Source organism: Nipponia nippon, unplaced genomic scaffold (assembly GCF_047370975.1).
Source record: "Nipponia nippon isolate SJK-2023a ecotype South Korea unplaced genomic scaffold, ASM4737097v1 scaffold_3, whole genome shotgun sequence".
Taxonomy (NCBI): domain Eukaryota; kingdom Metazoa; phylum Chordata; class Aves; order Pelecaniformes; family Threskiornithidae; genus Nipponia; species Nipponia nippon.
The window spans coordinates 1,602,079-1,621,154 of record NW_028262347.1 but is presented as its reverse complement, the minus strand read 5'-3'; the positions used below and the strand labels follow the sequence as shown (position 1 = coordinate 1,621,154).

Below are 19,076 nucleotides of genomic sequence, written 5' to 3'. Positions count from 1 at the left end.
ACGGGAGGAATGTGCGAGGGGGGTTGAAGTTAAAGGAAAAGAAGCACATTACTTTGTGCGTTGAAAGTGCCGGGGAGAAGTCCCGACTTTACTGAACTAACGCTATTTCCTTACTCAAGTGAAATCAGGATCTGCGCGCGGGTTTCGCAGCGCGTTTCTGCCTCTCCCTGGGATCAGAAAGCTCAGTCTCAGGGCAGATTTCGGTCTCAGAAGGGGCCTTTGAAAACAAAACTCTTTGAAAGCTGCTGTGGGAGGGATCTGAAGTTGTAGCCGATGAATATCCCTCCCCTTCCATATACGCTGCGTGTTTCTTGCAGCCGTAAGAGAAGAGCAGGCTCCGTGCAGAGCCCCAGCTCCTGCGGCACCGCGGTTCTGCTGCAGAGCAGGGCTTGTGCTGACCTGGAGCCCCGCTCGCTCGGCAGCGCCGATGCCCGGGGCAGAAATCCTCTAGATGTTTATTGTCTCCTGGTGCCGCAGATCCCGCAGTCCGGGTTGTTTTGCACACACCTGACCTGGGGAAATCTGCTGCTCGGGCAAAATCCTGACCCTGAGTTTGATCCTTTGTGCTACCTGCACCCCAGCCGCGCATCGCCCAGCTGGCTCAGCGTATGATCTTCGCCGCACTCGCCCCGCTCGCCTTTTAACCAGCGCAGTCCTCAAATCGGGATATCGACAGGGATGGCGTTTTCCTGGAAAAATAGCCCTACGCTAATCTCGGCGCGCCCACACGCCCTGGCGCTGATTGGAGGCGCCTCCCTCACATCGGGGCACGAACCACCGCTTGCCCACTGAGCAATCGTGATATCGCAGCTTGCCAGCGATCCCGCAAACCATCCGCACAACCGGAGCAATGTGCTAGGCTGTGCTTGACAATTTATCTGGAAAAACAACGGATATCAGGAGAGGAAGGGAGAGGCCGTTCGCTTAGGGAGGATTGAGCGGTTCGAACAATCGGGGCTCTGTGAGAGCGGCGCCAGCGGTGCCTACGAGAGAGGTTCGGGCCGGCTCCTTCCCCGTGCCGCGCGCGTGGAAGACGGCGAGAGGGACGGGAGACGGGCAGCGAGGCGGGGCTGCCTTTGCCTGAAAGGAGACATTGGGCACCTTCGGAGAAAGGCGAGAGTCTTTCTTGAGAGCCGTGACCGCGTGTAGATCTGCCCGGGAGATAGCCTGGTTTCTCCTACCAATGATGACCACAAACAAAAAAAAATTAAGCTAGAAAAGGGAGTAAAATAGCTGTGGTCTCTCCCGGAGCTGTGAGGACAGGCTCGGCTGCGGGCTCCGGCCTGTTTCGCCCATGCCTGACCTGTTGGCGTGGAAATACCTGTTTCCCGGACGGGCTGGGGACGGGCACGCCGAGCGTGGTGGAACCAAGCTGGAACCCAGTCCGGCCCACGGTGCTGCCGGCTGGCGCGGGCAGGTGCCTGTGGAGCGTATCATAGTCCAACGGCGAGGGAAAAGCCAGATCAGACACCGATGTCGGACATTTCGTAGTCGTCTTTGTCCGCTTCCCTCCGCTTCCGATAACCAGCGAGGGAAGGATGGAGGAAAACCCAGGCAGCCACGGTTGTGCTCTGGTGCAGACACCCACGCTTTGATCTTGCGCAAAGACAGAAAACCCAAGTTTTTCTCCACCAAAACAGCTGCAAAATCGAGCGCGGCTGAGCCGTTTGGCTCGTGAATCGCCATATTGCCCTGAAATCCTCCATCCCACCACACCGCGCCGTGGGGAACGGCTGGTGGTGCACCTGGGAGGAGACCGGGATGGTTACTGGGTCGGAAGAGCCCCCACTAAACACTTTCACAGTCTGGATTTGCCCGTTCCTGTGATGTTCAGTCCTAAAAACAGCGCTGGAAAAATCGAGCCGGCCGCCGGGTACGTGCCGGGGTTAGTGACAGCGAGCAGGACTGCTCGGCATGGAGCCTCTTCGCTCCCTGATCCCAGTTAAAAGCAGCTGAGCCTCCGTTAACCGGGACGGCGCAGACTCCCGTACGGCCCGGCGGCGCGCGGTGATCCAGCCACAGAGCGGGGGAGCTTCACCCGGCACCTCTACAAAGGCTGAGCCTTCCCGACACGAAGAAAAGAGGGAAAAAAAGAGATTTATACGGAAGTTTTTCAATTCTTTAAGCCGACAGACAGGCGCAGTAGCCATCGTGCCGAGATATATATAATCCCAAACTAAAAGTCGATACCACCCCATAATATTAGCTCTTCTAATTGTACCTCCTGTGCTACAGATATGAATTTAAGATGATTCAGCCTATCCCTGCCTAATGGCATTTGGACATTTGATACGAGCAATCCGATTTTACTGCTGCTATTGATTTGTTCTGGCAACGTCCCCGCGACCAGCCTGCGTTATCGTCGTTTTCATTCATTTAATTACGGCAAAGGCAACCAGATGGCCAGACGGCGTCGACATTTGTCCCCGGGGGTGAGCGATTAAATGTATTCATAGCGAATATTATCCGGATTCCTTGAAACCTCCCCGCCTTGCCCAGATGAACGCGGTTTTATCTCCCGCGCCTCCCAAAACCCACTTTCAACGCAGACCAGCGGGACAGGGGTGCACGCGCCTGTGGAACTCTTCTCCCCGCGCTCCATTTTTCACGAAATCTTTGCAATCGTTACCTGCAGCCTCTCCGCCGAGCGCTGCGCCGGGGGGGATGCCTGACGGACAGATAGACAGACGCACGCATAGGCACGTATGAGCCTCGTTTCCTTAGGAAATTGACTTAAAATAATAACTGGAAGATATTAAAGCTGTTTCACAATGGGAGGGCAGGCGGGGGAAGAGGAAGGGCTCTTTGCTCCTTTGTAATGTAAAGTGGAGCCTGAAATATCGCTCCTCACCGAAAGGGAAAAGAATAATAAAAAAGAGGATGGTATTTACGTGTGACCGTTTGAGCTCTTCCCTTTCTTTCCTGAGGATACTCGATGTACAGCTGGGGAAATTAATTGGGTTTTGGCAGCCAAGGAGCTGAGCGGGTGACGTCTGGGTCACCGTAGGGAGATTTGTCCCTCGGGTCCTTAAAACTCGCCCGTAACCTTCCCCGACGCTGAAGGAGTCGGAGGGAGAAGATGCGCTTGGGGAGAGGTTCAGGGGACAAGGTGCAGAGAGGACGGAGGGGACCCTGGTCCAGCCTTGTCCCTGTCCCAGCTCCTCCGTCGGAGCTGGCATGGCCACCCCGGCGGTCTCCGGTCCCTTCCCCGGTCCCACCTCGCGCGGGTGAGCGCCGCTGCGGGCAACCGCATGGCTTTCGCCGCTGGCGGTAGCGGTTTCCTGGCTGCGGTTTCCCTGCCGGCGGCGTCGGGCGGGGAAACCCACGGTGGCGGCTGGCAGCCTCCACACTACCCATCCCCGTCCCGTGGCAAGAGAAAAATTCCCCCGGAGCCGAAACGGTGGGAGAGGCAAAGCCAAGCCACCTCCCTGCCTTCTTAGTCTTAATTCTTCGTCTTAATTCTTCATTCTTAGCCTTATTCCCCTGCAAAACCTGACCCCGAGCAGCGTACGACACCACGAGCACCCACGGTGGTAAGCGGGACCACCGGTCGCTTTTGGGCGGGGATGCTCGGTGCTCCCGGCCTGGTGCAAGTGCCAGAAGCTCCGGGCACAGCGGGCGTGAGAATGTGAGCCAAATTTGTCCCATCCTGGGCGTTTCATCCCTTTTAACCAGGATATTTTAATCATGACCCTGTTTAAATGATATTTTTTGACGGTTGCTTCTCATTTTTCCCACTAGAGCTAAGAGCTGGTTCCATCTTCCGAGCCCCTTGCGAGGAAGATGCGGTGTTTCCCAGGATAAATGCTTTTTTCTCCCCCCCAAAAACCACTTCTTTGTTCCCGGGGTGCCAAATCAAGGGGGTTTTTTGTTGCCTGGGGGAAAACATAAGGGATGTGGCAGGGTCAGGACGTCTCCTGTCATTTCCAAAATTAAATATTTTAGCTTTTTGTTTCAAAACGGCATATCATTTAGGAACAGCTGCTTCAATCCATTTTTCTTTTAAAAAAAGCAGCCCACAAAACTAAAATATAGGTAGATAAAGAGAAAAAAAAAGCCAAGAAAAATAAAATAAAGAGAAACATTTTGTTTCGCCACAGATGAACCAACTTTTTCTCCGGCTTCTCGCTGCCCACCCGCCCCAGCGCAGAGCCCTGAAAATGCAAATTTTCCCTGGCCAATTCCACCCAAATTTCAGCGGGGCGCCCGGTCTCCGGGCTAACCGAGCACCCGGATGCCTGGCTCCCAAATGAAATAAAAAAAGAGGACGCTTTCCAAAAGCGGTATTTGTCCCCAAAAGCACCATCCGCACAGCCCATCGCTGTGGGACCCCACTCCGGCCGAGGCACCCAGCAGCACCCCAAAATTTGGGCCACCCAACTGCAGATTTGGGGATATTTAAGCCCGTAGTGCCATCTGCTGGCAAAGGGCCCCCCCACTTTGGGGCCAAAACCCGGCGAGTGTCCCCCCAAACACTCCCCAGCGCACCCGCAGGCGTTTCCAGCCCCTCGCACCTGCCTTCCACAGGCGAAACGGCCGGGATCGGGGTTTTAAAGCAGTTTTTAACTCAGTTAAAAGCAATCTATAACGCAGTTTAAAGCCATTTTTAACGCAGTTAGAGCCCTTTTAGGAAAAAGGGCAAAACCCCACGGTATTTCCCCGCACTCGATACCTCCCCAAAGAGCCCGGGGCAGCCACTGGCAATGGAAACTTGGCAACTTTAATACTGATACAGGAGGTTTTTTCCTTTACGCAGCAGAAATTAACCCGTGGAGGTCACCGGGATAGCGAGAAAAGCCAGGAGCCTACCAGGATTTAATAAAGACATGTAGAGGGATAATGGACAGATAGAAAACACCAGCAGGGACTGGAGTCCTCCTGCGTCAGGGCTCGGCCAGGTTTGCTGTAACTTGGGGGTTTTTTTCTTAAAAAAAATAATAAAAAACTTCGCCTAGGGGGTTGGTGCGCCCAGACAGCAAAGGCGACCCCGGCTCGCCTTGCGCGCCCCGGGATTTTAAAGTTTCGGGGTTATTTTTTTGCATCGCGGCTCGAGGAGCGCCCGTGCGCCCCAACGCGGCTCCGCATCTCCCGTGGGCAGGGACCGCCGTCCCACCAACCCTCCATTTCGGGGCCGGTTCGGCTCTCTGCGGAGCTGGAGGGCACTTTGGGACCCCTGAAGAAATAGGGGTGCACCCAGAAAAACGGGCGCACCCCGGGGACGCTGCTGCCGCTGCCCTGTGAGGAGGGTTCAGCTCATCCCGCTCACAGCCGCAGCACCCGAGCGGAGGCCGTGCCCGGCCGTTGCGTCTCGGTGTATGATACAAAGATTAAAAAATAAAAAATAATTAAAAAAAACCCCAAACCTTATTGGCACAAGTGTTTGTAAGCTCTACGTACCGTCTAGCCGTGGGTGGGGGCAGAGGGCGAGCGCGAGGGGTGTCGGCGGGTCCCAGCGCCCCGGGACACGGGACAAAGCTCACCAAAATCGACCCTGACCTACGCTCGCCTGCTGTCCCGTGGGGGCCACCCGCTCCCGTCGGTGGCAAAGGCGGTGTCCCCCTTGTCCTTAAATCCCTGCAGGACCTGGGTGGGGTTTGTTCCACCGACACCCCATTTTTCTTCTCCCAGCGCTGCCAGGGGGGAACCCCAAAGCCCTTCTGCCGGTGTCTTGCCAGGCTGGGATGTGCAACGAGTCTGTCCAGGAGATGTGGGAAGAAACGCCGTCCTCCGAGGGGAGAAATCAACCGTGGACGGCCCGAGGGACGCTCGGGACCGGCCCCGGCGGGACGGGGTGGGCTTCGGTGTCCCCTCGCAGCGCTGGACGAGGCTTCGGGTCTCGCCCCAGGTGTCCCCGTCCCCTCGCAACATCCAGACGGGCTCAAAAGTCCGCATCGGCATCCAGCAGCTCCGCATCCACCAGGTTGGTCCGAGAGTGGATGGGAGCCAAGCCGGCTCGTCGGCCCTGAGTCCTCGGCCCCCCGCCGTGGGGCAGGGTGTCAGGGGGCCAGAGCGGACCCCCGTTGTGCTGCCGGCGCCCGCTGCTGGGGCCGGGGCTCTCCTCCTCCAGGGACCCAATCTCGGGGCAGAAGGGGTTGCTGATGAGGTGGAAGACGTTGGCTCTGCGGCGGCCGTCCCACGGCCCCCCGGCGAAGGCGGCTTCGGGCTGGCCTGGCGGGAGCCCCGGGAGGACATCGGGAGCGAAGGCAACCAGGCAGGGCTGGGGGGGCAGCCGGGGCAGGCGAGGGACGGCGCTGCTGGGGGCCGGGGGGGCTGCGGGACCCCCCAGGCAGCGCTCTGGGCTCGGGCACACCTCCTTCTTCTTCTTCCTCCGCTTCTTCTTGCGGCCGCTGCGTTTCTGCAGTTCGGGGGAGACGTCGGCCTCCACCACCCAGAGGTTGGCCCTCTCCTCCGGCGGCACTGTGGGACACGGGACGGGGCGGGTGAGAGCGGCCGCATCCTGCCCTGCACCCCCCCGCCAGCCCCAGCCCCCCGGCTCTGCCTCCTCGCACATCCCCAACGCCCCTCAGCCCGGTTCGTCCCCCCAGAGATGCCCCAAGTGGTCCCCAAGGACTTGCCAGGCGTCGCCACGGGCGTCACAGAGATGTCCTGGGGCAGGATAGCTCCTCTCCTGGCCACCATCTTGGTGACGTGCTGTGCCCACGCCGAGGACACGTCAGCTGATGGCTCGTTGATGTCGAACGCTAAACCGGCTGCAAGGACAACAGGGGAGCCCCGGTCAAGTTGGGGGGAAGGTGGGGAGCCCAGGGCGCTGCCGAGACGGTCCCCTCCAACGGGCACGTACCCACGGGGCCGTCGTGCGAGACAGTGTGCATGCTGAAGGACAACTCCTGGCCCGGGTCACGCAGCAGCTCCTTGCGCTTGGAGAAGGCCTTCGCGATCATCTTGCTCTTCTTGATCCTCTTGGGCTGGTCATCGCTCTGCCCCGTCAGCCTGGGGACACGGCGGGTCAGAGCAGGGACACGGGGCGGCCCAGGCACAGGGGGGGACACACAACCCCAGGCATTGCAGCTTGGGGACACGGCGACCCTCTCCCACTCTGGACAGGGACACCAAGAGGGGTCCCCTGGGGACAGAGGTGTCCCACAAACAGGACACGAGACACCTGGGAAGTGGGAGAAGCCACCCCATGCCTGAACCGCTGTCTGCTGCGAGCCCACAACTCATTGAGCCGACGGACAAAAATCTGGGGACGACCTCCAACATCTCAGGACATTGGATGGGACGGAAAGGGCCGCACGGAGCTGGGCTGACATCCCTGGGGTCCCACCTGCACCAGGTGCGCTTCCAGATGAGCAGGGTGGCCTTGGTCCAGACCCAAGTGCTCATGGAGACGCCGGTGCCGAACATGGCAAAAAGGTTGATCTTTTCCACCAACAGGCTCGGCCGGTTCTTGATCTCGCAGTCCGGGATGGGCTTGTTGGTCTGCGTGGCGATGGTCACGTTGGCCTCGCACCTGTGGGGACAGCCGCAGGACGGTGGCCGTAAGGAGGGGGACACCCAACGATGCCCCGTGACGGGGCTGAGCCCCCACAGCTCCGCAGAGCGGAAAGATGCAGTGGCAGCGCCGGTGGGGGACGCGGGGGTCTCCATTCCGCAACGCCCCCCGCTAAACGTGAGGTGCCAGGATGCCAGCAGCGTCCCCGCTCGCCGCCCCGGCCCACTCACAGGACGTATTCCCGAAAGCTGCGCTCCCACTCCGCCTGGTTGAAGAAGTCATAGAAGTGGCAGCCGAAAGTGATGAAGACAAAGCCGAAGGCCAAGAAGCCGAAGATGCCTGGAAGAGAAGCGGGACATCCCTGGTTTAGCTGGACCCCAGCGACGCCGGGACAAAGATGCTGCACCAGGGCCGTGCCACCGTCACTACAGCTTTGTCCCCCACTGCAGCCACCCCCTCTCTGGGGGTGTCGGGGTTCAGGAGACAAAATGTCCCCGTTCCCACTCAAATTCCCACAGAAACGGTGCCGACGGAGCCCTGCTTACCCAGCCGCAGCATGGTCTCATTGATCTTGCTGGCCGCCTTCTCGCTCAGCAGGCCGGGGTGGTTGCTCTTGATGGAGAAGAGCGTCATCACCCCTGCAGTGGAGGGACGAGATGGTCAGGGTGAGGGGACACCCACGGTGCTCCTGTCCCCGCACCGGGGCGAGCTGGCACCTACCCCGGATGAGGAAATAGCCCCCCACGATGAGGACGAGCCCGATGGGCGCCAGGACGAAGCCAGCCCGGTAGCGGTAGTTCTTGTACCCCACGAAGCAGATGCCACTGACAGAGTCACCATCCACCTGGCAGAGATGGGGACATCAGTTGGCTGCGGCCACCCCTCCCTGCCCACGTCACCCCGGCAGGGAACCGCCGGGACGCGGGATCGCGGTCCCGTTACCTGCGCCACGGCCAGGATGGCCACGGTGAGGACGAAGGGGATGGACCAGGTGATGAGGTGGAAGTAGGAGGTCTTGCCCAGCAGCGGCTGGTAGGTGGTGCCCAGCGCCTTGAAGGAGGTGTGCCAGGCGTAGGTCAGCATGACGAACCAGATGACGCCCGACATCAGCGAGTAGTAGACGATGACGAAGATGATGACGCAGGAGAGCGTCTCGTTGGAGCTACAGGGGGGAGGCGAGACGGGAGCGTCACCAACCTCCACGAGGGGACAGGGGGGAGGAAGGGGGTCTCTCCTACCCCAAGACGCCAGGAACCCCCCAAGAGCCCTCCTTGGTGCCAGGGACGCCTCTTGGCTGCGGTGGGATGGGGACAAAGGTGACACGTACGTGGGTTCCCCCAGCCGCATGGTGCCGTCGGCCCGGCACACGATCTCGTCGCGGGCGCCGTCCATGAACTGCGCCAACCAGCCGATGCTGCCCACGAAGAAGCAGGCGTTGACGTAGAAGAGGATGACGGCGGGGTAGCGGTTGGAGTTCCTCCAGTCGGCGACGAAGGTGGCCTGGCGGCGGGGGGGAAAGGGACAGCTGAGTGCCTGGCACTTTTGGGGACACCTCCCCTTGGCCCCCCGCGTCTCACCAGGGTGAAGAAGGTGCAGAAGATGGTGACGGAGCTGAAGGCGGCGATGTAGACGTGCATCTCGCGGTGCTCCTTCTCGGTGAAGAGCGGGTTCTGGCACTGGATGCCGCAACCCTCCACATCCTCGTACCAGCTCTTGGGGTTGTCCGTCCGCACCAGCGGCGCCTCGCACTGCCCCGAGCTGTTGAACTTGATGTTCTGCACCTCGTTCTGCCGGAGAAGAAGCGAGGCCGTGAGGAGGAGGAGGCACCCTCGCGGCGAAGGCCGGGCTGCCGGGTTGGACATCGGTCCCCCGCGAAGGGCCGGGGGCAGCCGGCGTTTCCCCGTGGGGATTTGGAGCCCGTGGCGGGGCAGCGGGGCGTCCCCCCTCGTACCGGGCATCCCTCGGGGAATCGGTCGGGCGTGCACTTGAGGAAGTCGGGCCAGCCGCGCTCGCGTTCCACGATGGTGCAGGGCGCCCGGGTGGCCTGGCAGAGGGTCTGGCTGGGCAGCTCCACCTGGCCGTCCTCGCACTTGGGCATGTAGACGGCGCAGAGCAGGGGCTGGATGACGTCCCAGCAGCGCGGGGCGTTGCGCAGGCCTGCGGGGACAGCGCCGTCACCCACCCGCGTCGGCCTGTGTCCCCCCGCCACGGGGACGTGGGGCGGGGTGGGACAGGGCAGAGCCCGGCTGCGGTGGCGGGGAGGACCAGCACCGTCCGTGCCTCGGCTCGGCGTACGCGGCACCCGCACCCCTCTATAACGCCTGTGGGGCGCCCACCGTGCCCATCCCCAGGCGCTACACCGCTCCCCTGCTACACTGCTCCCCCTCTATATGTACCCAACTCCAGTCCCCTGCTATACTGCTCCCCCTCTATACTGTACCCAACTCCGCTCCCCTGCTACACTGCTCCCCCTCTATATGTACCCAACTCCGGTCCCCTGCTATACTGCTCCCCCTCTATACTGTACCCAACCCCAAGCCTCCTGCTATAGTGCTCCCCCTCTATATGTACCCAACTCCGGTCCCCTGCTATACTGCTCCCCCTCTATACTGTACCCAACCCCAAGCCTCCTGCTATAGGGTGCCTGCCCCTGCTCCCATGCTATATAGCGATCTATACTGCACCCATCCATGGTCCCCTGCTATAATGCTCCCCCTCTATACTGTACCCAACTCCAGTCCCTGGCTATACTGCTCCCCCTCTATACTGTACCCAACTCCAGGCCCCCTCAATACTGTACCCTGTCCCCCACTATACTGCTCCCCTCTATATTGTACCCATCCCTGGTCCCCTACTTCTACCCCCCGATACTGCGCCCATCCACAGTCCCCTGCTATACTGCTCCCCCTCTATACTGTATCCAACGCCAGTACCCTGCTATACTGCGCCCATCCCCGGTCCCCTGCTATACTGCTTCCTCTCTATACTGTACCCATCTCCTGTCCCCTACTATATTGCTCCCCTCTATACTGTATGCATCTCCTGTTCCCTGCTATACTGCTCCCCTCTATACTGTACCCATCCCCAGGCCCCCGCTATACATTTTCTATACTATACACATTCCCAGTCCCCCACTATACTGCTCCCCTCTATACTGTACCCATCCCCAGGCCCCTGCTATATAGTTTTCTATACTGTACCCATCCCCAGGGCCCTGCTATGTAGTTTTCTATACTATACACATCCCCTCTCCCCCACTATACTGCTCCCCTCTATACTGTACCCATCCTCAGTCCCTTGCTGTATAGTTTTCTATACTGTATGAAACACCAGGCCCCTCCTATACAGTTTTCTATACTGTACCCATCTTCAGGCCCTCGCTATACAGTTTTCCATACTGCACCCATCCCCAGTCCCCTGCTATAGTTTTCTATACTGTACCCATCCTCAGGCCCCTTCTATACAGTTTTCTATACTATACACATCCCCCGTCCCCCACTATACTGCTCCCCTCTATACTGCACCCCGCTCCAGGCCCCTGCTATAGAGTTTTCTATACTGTACCAAACACCAGTCCCCCGCTATACAGTTATCTATACTGCACCCCTCCCCAGGCCCCCGCTGTACTGCTCCCCCTCAACACCGCACCCCAGCCCCTACCCACCCCCTGCCCCCCTCTTTAGCGCTCCCCAGCCCCTTCCCAGACACCCCCCCCGGCCCGTTACCCCCCGCTATACCGCGCTGGGCCGGGACCCCCCCCCCCCCGGCCCGTCCGTACCGGACCAGAGCAGGAGTTTTCCGTGAGCCTCCTCCTGCGAGGCGGAGTCGGCGGCCAGCAGCGTGGAGGTAGCGGCGTAGGGCAGCGCCGAACCCAGGCAGGCACCGTACCGGAGCCGTTCGCAGGTCGCCGGGCGGCGGCAACGCTCGGGAACGGCCGAAGCGTTGAGGAACGGGGCGGCGGCGGGGGGGCAGCAGCAACGGCGACCGCCCAAGGCCAGCGCCATGCCCAGCGCCAGCGCCCACCGCCACCCGCCGCCCTGCGCCGCCATCCCGGCCCAGCACCGGCCCTAAGCGGGCGGCCCGGCCCCGGCCCCCGCCATGCCCCGACGCCCTTTGTTGAGCTCGCCGGGAGCGGAGCGGGGCCGCTCCTCCTCCTCCTCCTCCTCCCTCAGCGCGGCCCGGCCCGGCCCGCCACGGCCCCGCGCCCCCCGCCGGGGCGGGCTGAGGAGAGGCGGCGCGGCGGGAACGGGGCGGGCGGCCCGCTCCTGAGGAGAAAAGTAGCTTTTTGTGAGGAAAAAGTGGCTTTTTTTTTTGGAGCGGACAGGGAGGGGGCGAGTTTTTGAGGAGGAAAGTGGCTTTTTTGTGAGGAAAAAGTCACTTTTTTTTCGAGCGGGCAGGCAAGGGGCGACTTTTTGAGGAGGAAAGTGGCTTTTTGTGAGGAAAAACTCACTTTTTTTTCGAGCGGGCAGGCAAGGGGCGAGTTTTTGAGGAGGAAAGTGGCTTTTTGGTGAGGAAAAATAACTTTTTTCGAGTGGGAAGGGACAAGTTTTTGAGGAGGAAAGTGGCTTTTTCTGAGGAAAAAAAGTGATTTTTTTTGCAGCAGGAAGGGAGGGGACGAGTTTTTCAGGAGGAAAGTTACTTTTTGGTGAGGAAAAAGTGGCTTTTTTCCGAGTGGGAAGGAAGGGGACGAGTTTTTGAGGAGAAAAGTAGCTTTTTGTGAGGAAAAAGTAACTTTTTTTTCGAGTGGGAAGGGAAGGGACAAGTTTTTGAGGAGGAAAGTGGCTTTTTCTGAGGAAAAAAAGTTATTTTTTTGCAGCAGGAAGGGAGGGGACGAGTTTTTGAGGGGGAAAGTAGCTTTTTTGTGAGGAAAAAGTGACTTTTTTTCGAGTGGGAAGGGAAGGGATGAGTTTTTGAGGAGGAAAGTGAGGTGCTGAGGAGGGGGATTGCGCTCAGGGAGGAGGGAAGAGGGTTGTTGTCCCAATGGGGGCTGCTGGAAAGGGTGAAAGTTGTTTTTGGGGGGGAAAAGTTGGGGTTTGTGAGGGAAAAGTTGGTTTTAGGAAGGGAGAAGTCGCTTTTGGGAGGGGAAATGTTGCTTGGGAAGGGGGAGGAGTCACGTTTTTGGAGGAGAAAGTTTGTTTTTTTCGGAGAGAAGCTGGATTTGGGAGGGAGAGGGCATAGATTTGGGAGGCAGGAGTTGGTTTTGAGGGGGGAAAGTCGCTTTTTGAGGGAGAGGAGTCGAGTTTGGGCAGGGTAAAAGCTGTTTGGGGGAGCAAAAAGTTAGTTTTGGGGGGTAAAGTTGCTTTTTGGGCAGAGAAGTCACTTTTTTGGAGGAGAAAAGTTGTTTTTTAGGGAGATAAGTGACTTTTAGGGGAGGAAAGTTGGCTTGGGGGGGAAGTCACTTTTTTTCGGGGGAAAAGTTACTTTTTGGGGAGGAAGAGTCGTTTTTTGCAGGAGAAAAATTGCCTTTGGGGAAGAGGAGCCACTTTGGGGGGACAAAAGTTGCTTTTTGAGGACAAAAGACACTTTATTGAGAGAGAGAAGTTCCTTTTTTAGGGAAAAAGTCATTTTGTGGGGGGAAGAGGTTACTTTTAGGGGGAGGAAAAGTCACTTTTTGGGGGAGAAAAGTTGTCTTTGGGGAAGAGAAGCCACTTCTGGGGGGAGAAAAGTCCGTCTGGGGGGGGAGAAGAGTCAGTTTTGGGGGACAAAAGTAACTTTCAGGGGACAAAAGGCACTTTATTGGGAGAGAAAAGTTTCTTTTGAGGGATAAAAGTCACTTTTTTGGGGGGAAGTTACTTTTTGGGGACAAGAGTCACTTTTGCGGGGAGAAAAGTTGCTTTTGGGGGGAGAAAAGTCACTTTTTTGATGGAGAAGTCACTTTTTGGGGACAAAAGTCAGTTTTGGGGGTGAGAAGCCACTCTTGGAGAGCAGCTACTTTTTGGAGAGACTTGTTTCTTTGGGGGGGAGAAGTAGCTCTTTGGAGGAGACTTTTGGGGAGAAAAGTAACTTTTTGGAGGGGGCAAAGTTATTTTTCAGGTGTCATTCTTCGGAGAAGCAATCGCTTTTGGGGGAAGAAATTGCTCTTTTGGGTGGCAAGCTACATTTTGGTGGGGGGTGAGGTGGCTTTTGGGGGGAAGAGAAACTGCTTTTTTTGGGGGGGAAGAGTTGCTTTGGGGGGACGACACTTTTTCAGAAGGTGCTCTTTTGGGGTGAGAAATCTCTTTTTTGGGGAGGAACATCGCTTTTTGGGGGACAGTTTTGGGGTAGTTTTCCTGGAGCACCGGGCCTGGGGATGCCGGAGGGGAGCGGGGGCAGCCGGGAGCTGGCCCTCAGCTAACTCTGGGGCAGGATCAGGCCAGTGCGGCCACCTCGGTCCCCGCCAAAAGCCACGGCGGGGACAAAATCGGCGCGGGGAGGTGGCAGAGGGGCACGGACGCGGTGGCGAGGCTGAGCCCCAGCGCGAGTGGGTGCCTCCCGGCCGCACACAAAGAGCCGGGCGCTGGGCCGCATCCCGACTCCCTCCGCGGCGGGGCGGCGCGGGGGGACCACCCAGCCCGAGGAGAAGGAAAAAAAAAGTTAAAAAAAAAAAAAAGAAAAAAAAACCTCCACCCACGATTTGTGACGGAAAAGCGGGGCGAGGCCGGGGCCTGCAATCCCGGGGAGGGGGGGGCGGTAGCCCCCCCAGCTCACGGCTTTGCACCCCAAAGTTTTGTAGGCTCTTCCCTGGGCAGAGGAAGGGGGAATTGGGGGGTGGGGTGGGGGTCCCCTGCCCAAAGTCACCCCCCCGGAGCAGGGCAGCAAGCGCCTCTCCACATACTCCTTGCTGGGGGATTCTCTGCTGTCTACTAGCTGGCTGTGCTGCCCCTCGCCACCTTCTCCCCCCTTGTTGTGGGGTCCCGCAGCCGACCCCCGCCAGCATAATACTGTTGATTGGGACAGTCAACCCTGTCCCCACCGAGCCACCCCCCAGAACCCTGGCGTTGTCCCCCCGTGCCGTGTTGTCCCCCCCGGTGACCGAGCAGCCCCCGGCGCAGCAGAGGTGGCAGGGTCCGGCTGCGTCCCTTTTTATTCTCCATGAAAGCGAAGGGAAACATCACAGCCTGACACCAAGGGGACGAGAGGGGACGCAGGGCTGCGCCTGTCCCTTCCTTCACACGGAGGGGTTCCAGCCACCCCGGGGCAGAGAGGGGACCCCCGCCCTTGGCTAATGAAGCGCCCGTGGGTCAGCCCCAGGGCAGGACGTCCTCCTCTTCCTTCTTTTTCCAGGGTGGACACGCAGGCGACAGCTCCAGCTGCCGGCCGGCAAGCGAAGCCCTCGGCTGTCCTCCCCACTGAGCGCTGAGACGGAGCCGACAGGGTTTGTGGCACCCAGCGATGGCAGGGAACGTCCCCAATTCTGCAGCCAGCCTTGCCCCGGGTGAAGGCAGCTCGGTGCATGGACGGACAGACGGACAGAGAGACAAATGCCCATCTCCAGCACAAGAGAAGCACGTCCCGAGTGCAAACCTGCTTCGCGCGTGACCTGCACACCAGCTCTCGGTCCCCCAGGACGGACAGACAGACAGACACAGTGGTTCACCAGGGCTGCTTCAGTCCCCCAGACAGGGCGCAGCAGCACGGCACGTCCCGGCCGAGCCCGGCACCGCCTCTCGAAGCCACGGAGTCCCCAGCGTCCCTGCGCATCCCTCTCTGCAGCCCAGTGGCCACCGCGCGTGGATCCGGGCGCCCACAGCCCACTCCAACCTCCCTCTTCTCCAGCAAAACCCCTTCAGCTCTTCCTACGGATCCAGGGTTTGGAAAATCATCGTTGAGGTCCCGGTTCCCCGAGCCACCGCTGCGCCACGAGGATGGACGCCGGCTCCACCGCGACGTGCCGGAGCTCAGTACCAGGGGTCTGTGCGGTGCTGCTGGTTGTAGAGCTGCAGCTTGATCTGGTCTCTGACCTGGTTGATGAGGATCTGAGCCAGCAGGATGCCCACCAGCTGCAGGAGGGAGAGGAGAGGAAGACGGGAGGAACATGGGGGGAGAAGGAGAGGAAGGTGAGAGGAAGGCAAGAAGAGGAGGAGAGGAAGAGGGGGAAGAAGAGGAGAGGAAGAGGGGGAAGAAGAGGAGAGGAGGAGGCGAGGAAAAAGAGGAGGCGAGGAAAAAGAGGAAGAGGGTGGTGAGGGACACCAGGCAGTGTCACCCCGCTGTCTCAGGAGCAGGTTCCACATCTCCAGGCGAGGACGTGCCCGACCGCTCCCCCCACCCCAAACCCTGCCCCGACTCCTGGGGGTTGCAACGAAGGGGCATCGTTGAGGCAACTCCCACAGGACACGGCGCTGCAGGACAGGTCCCTTCTCCCCGCCAGTCCCCAGGGAGGGGACCCCCGGTACCTGGGGGACGGCCAGCCCCAGGGCGATGCCCCCCAGGAGGAAGAGGTTGCTGTGGATCCAGTTGACCAGCTTGTCGATGCAGCCGTTGGTGTGGATGAAGGCGCTGGCCTCCAGGTAGCCCATGGCCTGCATGCCCTGCCCGCACATGGTGTTGATGACGGCCTGGGGAGGGGACACAGAGGGGCTGGGGACACAACGCGCCAGGCTGGGCGGGGGGGGGGGTGTCCCTGCCTTTTTGGGAGGGGGGCAACTGGCTGCTCTGCCCTCGCCTTGGCGCCGGTTGGGGCATCCCCTTCCTCTGGGCCAGCCCGCCCTCTGCGTCCCCAGCCTCATCCCCCCAGCGCCGGGCTCCCTCAACACCCCCAGCCCCCAATACCCGGGGGGGTCCCTGCCTGCAAAAAGCGCCCCCCCCCAGCGCAGGGGGGGATTCACCCCGACCCCACCACAGCGTTTTGGGGGTCCCCAAACCCGGCGGGCGGTACGGGGTGCCATACGTCGCCGGTAGTGGGTTCCCTCTCCTGGGGAGGGGGGCTCCAGGCTCCGCCCAGCCCTGCGGGATGGGAGAAGGGGTGCAGAGTTGGGGGGTCCCCCGAGGACTCCGTCCTCACCTCCTTGGCGTCCCGCAGGCAGCAGGAGAAAGGCACGGAGCAGCGCTCCCGGCTGGGGTTGGCGGCGGTGCAGTTGAAGTACACGTTCTGGGACCAGTCCTTGTAGGAGACGCCCCCGCAGCAGCTGAACTGCAGGGAAGGGCACGGGGGGGGCTCAGTTTTAGTAGACCCTACATAAACACCGGCTCCACCAGAGACACTGAGGGGTGTTTCTTCCCCCCCCCCCCCTCCCTTTTTATCCAGCTCTACCTGCCCCGGCAGGGCATCACCGTGAACGTCAAATCCTCACGGAGGAGCCACCCGACGTCCCCAGCCTGGGGGACCCCGCGGATTTAAGCCTGACCCACGAGTGGGGACGCGTCCTCGTCCGTCGGAGGGAGATCCCAGCCCCCACCGTCACGCACCTCCTTCTGCCCAAAATCGATGAGGTTCTGCAGGTCAAGGTCATCCCGGTAATGCACGATGGCCCCGTTGATGATTTCGCTGACCTTCCCGCGCGCCTGCGGGGTGGGGACATCAGCAAGGGCGTCACCCTGGGGTCACCCAGCCCCCCCCCCACCGCTGCCGTACCTTATCGGAGAAGACGAAGCCCAGCACGCCGGCTGCCAGCTGCAGGAGGAAGATGACGGTCAGGCAGACGGAGAACTGCGGGCGAGAGGAAGGTGATGGCGGCGGGGGACCACCGGAGAGACGCCGCGGTCCGGGAGGGACCCGCCGTCCCCGGAGCCTCACCGTCTGCAGCAGGCAGATGTTCTCCCGCAAGGAGCCGACGCAGCCGCAGAAGGTGATGAGGAAGGTGAGGACGCCGACCACGACGAGCAGGACGGCGGGGTCCACCGCCAGGCAGGCCATCGCCGCCTCTGCCGCAGCGAGCCGTCACCGGTAGGCCCCTGCCGTCACCCCCTCACCGCGTCCCCCCGCCCCGAGCCCCCCCGACCTCACCTGCGTGCTTCAGCAGCCGGGCGTAGACCCCCACCGCCACCATCACCATCGAGATCACCTGCGAGAGTGGGACGGGGGAGCTGTGAGACCCCCACCCAGGCACCCGCCGCGCTCCGGGGGTCCCGGCTGCAGCCCCCGCAGCGTCGGGGCTGGAAACAGGGCACCGGAGCCGGACCCCCTGCCTCAGTTTCCCCTCGTCACCCCCATACGGTGCTGACGCGCTCCAGCGTCACGGGTGGGTCAGAGCCCACCGTGAACGGTGCCGGTGTGTCCCCACCTCCCCGGGGGGGTCACCTCCGTCCCCACCAGCCCCTCCCCGCTCCAGCTGGCCCGACCCGGGGACGTAGTTTTGTCGGAAACGAGAAACTTCCTCAAAAAATGTGATTTCAAAGACGGAAACATCCCACGAAAAAATTCTGACCTGCCAAAAAAACACCCGGAACCATAAAAAAAAACCCTAAAAACATTTAAAAAAAAAAACATAAAAAAGTCCCCCAAAGCATTGAAAAATCCCAAAAACATAAAAAATTGCCCAAAGCATTGAGAAATCCCCAAAAGCACCAAAAAAATCCCAAAAGCACCAAAAATTTCCCCAAAATTAAAAAATCCCCCCAAACATTTTTAAAAATTAAAAATAAAAAAAACATTTTTAAAATTTAAAAATAGAAACATTAAATAACAAAAAAATTTTATTTTAAAATGCTTTTATTCCTAAAAGATTTAAAATAAATTTAAAATTAAAATGAAAAATTAGAAACATTTTTAAAATAATAAATTTCAAAACACATTTAAAAGTCCAAAAAGACCCCAAAACCATTAAAAAAATCCCCCAAATCATTAAAAAAACTAACAAAAATTTAAAAATCAAAAAAAATCCCCCAGGACCCCAAACCTCGGAAGCCCGCGCGGCTCCCAGGCAGGCGGCGGCCCGGGGGCGGGCTGGGGACGGCAGGGGTCCGTGTCGGGGGTCCCCCCGCTCCGGGGGGGTCGTGGCCTGCGCGGGGCCGGGATCGGGCCCAGGGGCCGCGGTTCCGGTGGCGGGGGGTCCCCGGTGCCCCCGTCCCGGGGCCGGGGGGTCCCGCTGCCCCCGCGGTGCCGGCACTCACCCAGAAGAGCGCGTTGAAGAAGAAGAGCACGTACTTCACCGCCGGGCTGACGAAGGAGAAATCCTCCGCCGGGGGCCCGCCGCCGCCCGCCGCCCGCCTCCCCATGCCCGAGCCCCGCCGAACCGGTCGGAGCGCAGCCGCTCTCTGGGGCGGCGGACCCCGCTTCGCACCCCGGCTCCGGCCGCCGCCGCCCGCCCCCTCCCCTCCCCGCCCGCTCATTGGCCCGTCTGGCCCGTTCCGCCTTCCCATTGGCCGCTTGCCCCGTCGCTCAGCCCCCGCCGTTCCCTCCCCCGGAGCGCGGTGTGTCCGCGCCGCACCTGTTCGCGACGCCCCCCGGTCGCCTTTCCGCCTTAAAGGGGCAGCGCCCCTCCGCCTTAAAGGGCCAGCGCCCCCGGTTTTTCAGTCACCCGCTGAGCCAAGGCCGGTCCCGAATCCCTCCTGGGTGACCCCGCAGCCCCGCCTTCCCCAAAGCTGGGGGGCGACGGTTGCATTTCATAATTACAATTTATAATTACAACTTATAATTGATTTCCGCTGTCGGTGACAGCCCTCGGGAGGGACGCAAGGGGACAGCAGGGACGCGGGAGAGCCC

The 19,076-nt window shown here is 60.1% G+C and overlaps 2 protein-coding genes across 2 annotated transcripts; both read right to left on the bottom strand.

Annotated features, from left to right (window-relative positions):
• Positions 1-4,698: 4,698 nt before the first annotated feature.
• On the bottom strand, positions 4,699-11,655 carry SMO (smoothened, frizzled class receptor). Its single transcript, XM_087765674.1, has 12 exons — positions 11,235-11,655; positions 9,408-9,613; positions 9,034-9,243; positions 8,784-8,956; positions 8,399-8,618; positions 8,177-8,300; positions 8,002-8,094; positions 7,687-7,795; positions 7,289-7,474; positions 6,803-6,951; positions 6,576-6,710; positions 4,699-6,417 (listed from the first exon to the last, which is right to left on the bottom strand). Exons 1-12 carry the CDS (start codon positions 11,503-11,505, stop codon positions 5,879-5,881), a joined length of 2,415 nt encoding a protein of 804 aa, XP_087621800.1. The 5' UTR covers positions 11,506-11,655; the 3' UTR covers positions 4,699-5,878.
• Positions 11,656-14,501: 2,846 nt separating this feature from the next.
• Positions 14,502-18,661, bottom strand: TSPAN33 (tetraspanin 33). The gene is made up of 8 exons (XM_087766130.1): positions 18,485-18,661; positions 17,379-17,436; positions 17,169-17,296; positions 17,007-17,081; positions 16,841-16,936; positions 16,437-16,565; positions 15,829-15,990; positions 14,502-15,435 (listed from the first exon to the last, which is right to left on the bottom strand). Exons 1-8 carry the CDS (start codon positions 18,587-18,589, stop codon positions 15,334-15,336), a joined length of 855 nt encoding a protein of 284 aa, XP_087622256.1. The 5' UTR covers positions 18,590-18,661; the 3' UTR covers positions 14,502-15,333.
• Between the last annotated feature and the right edge of the window lie 415 nt (positions 18,662-19,076).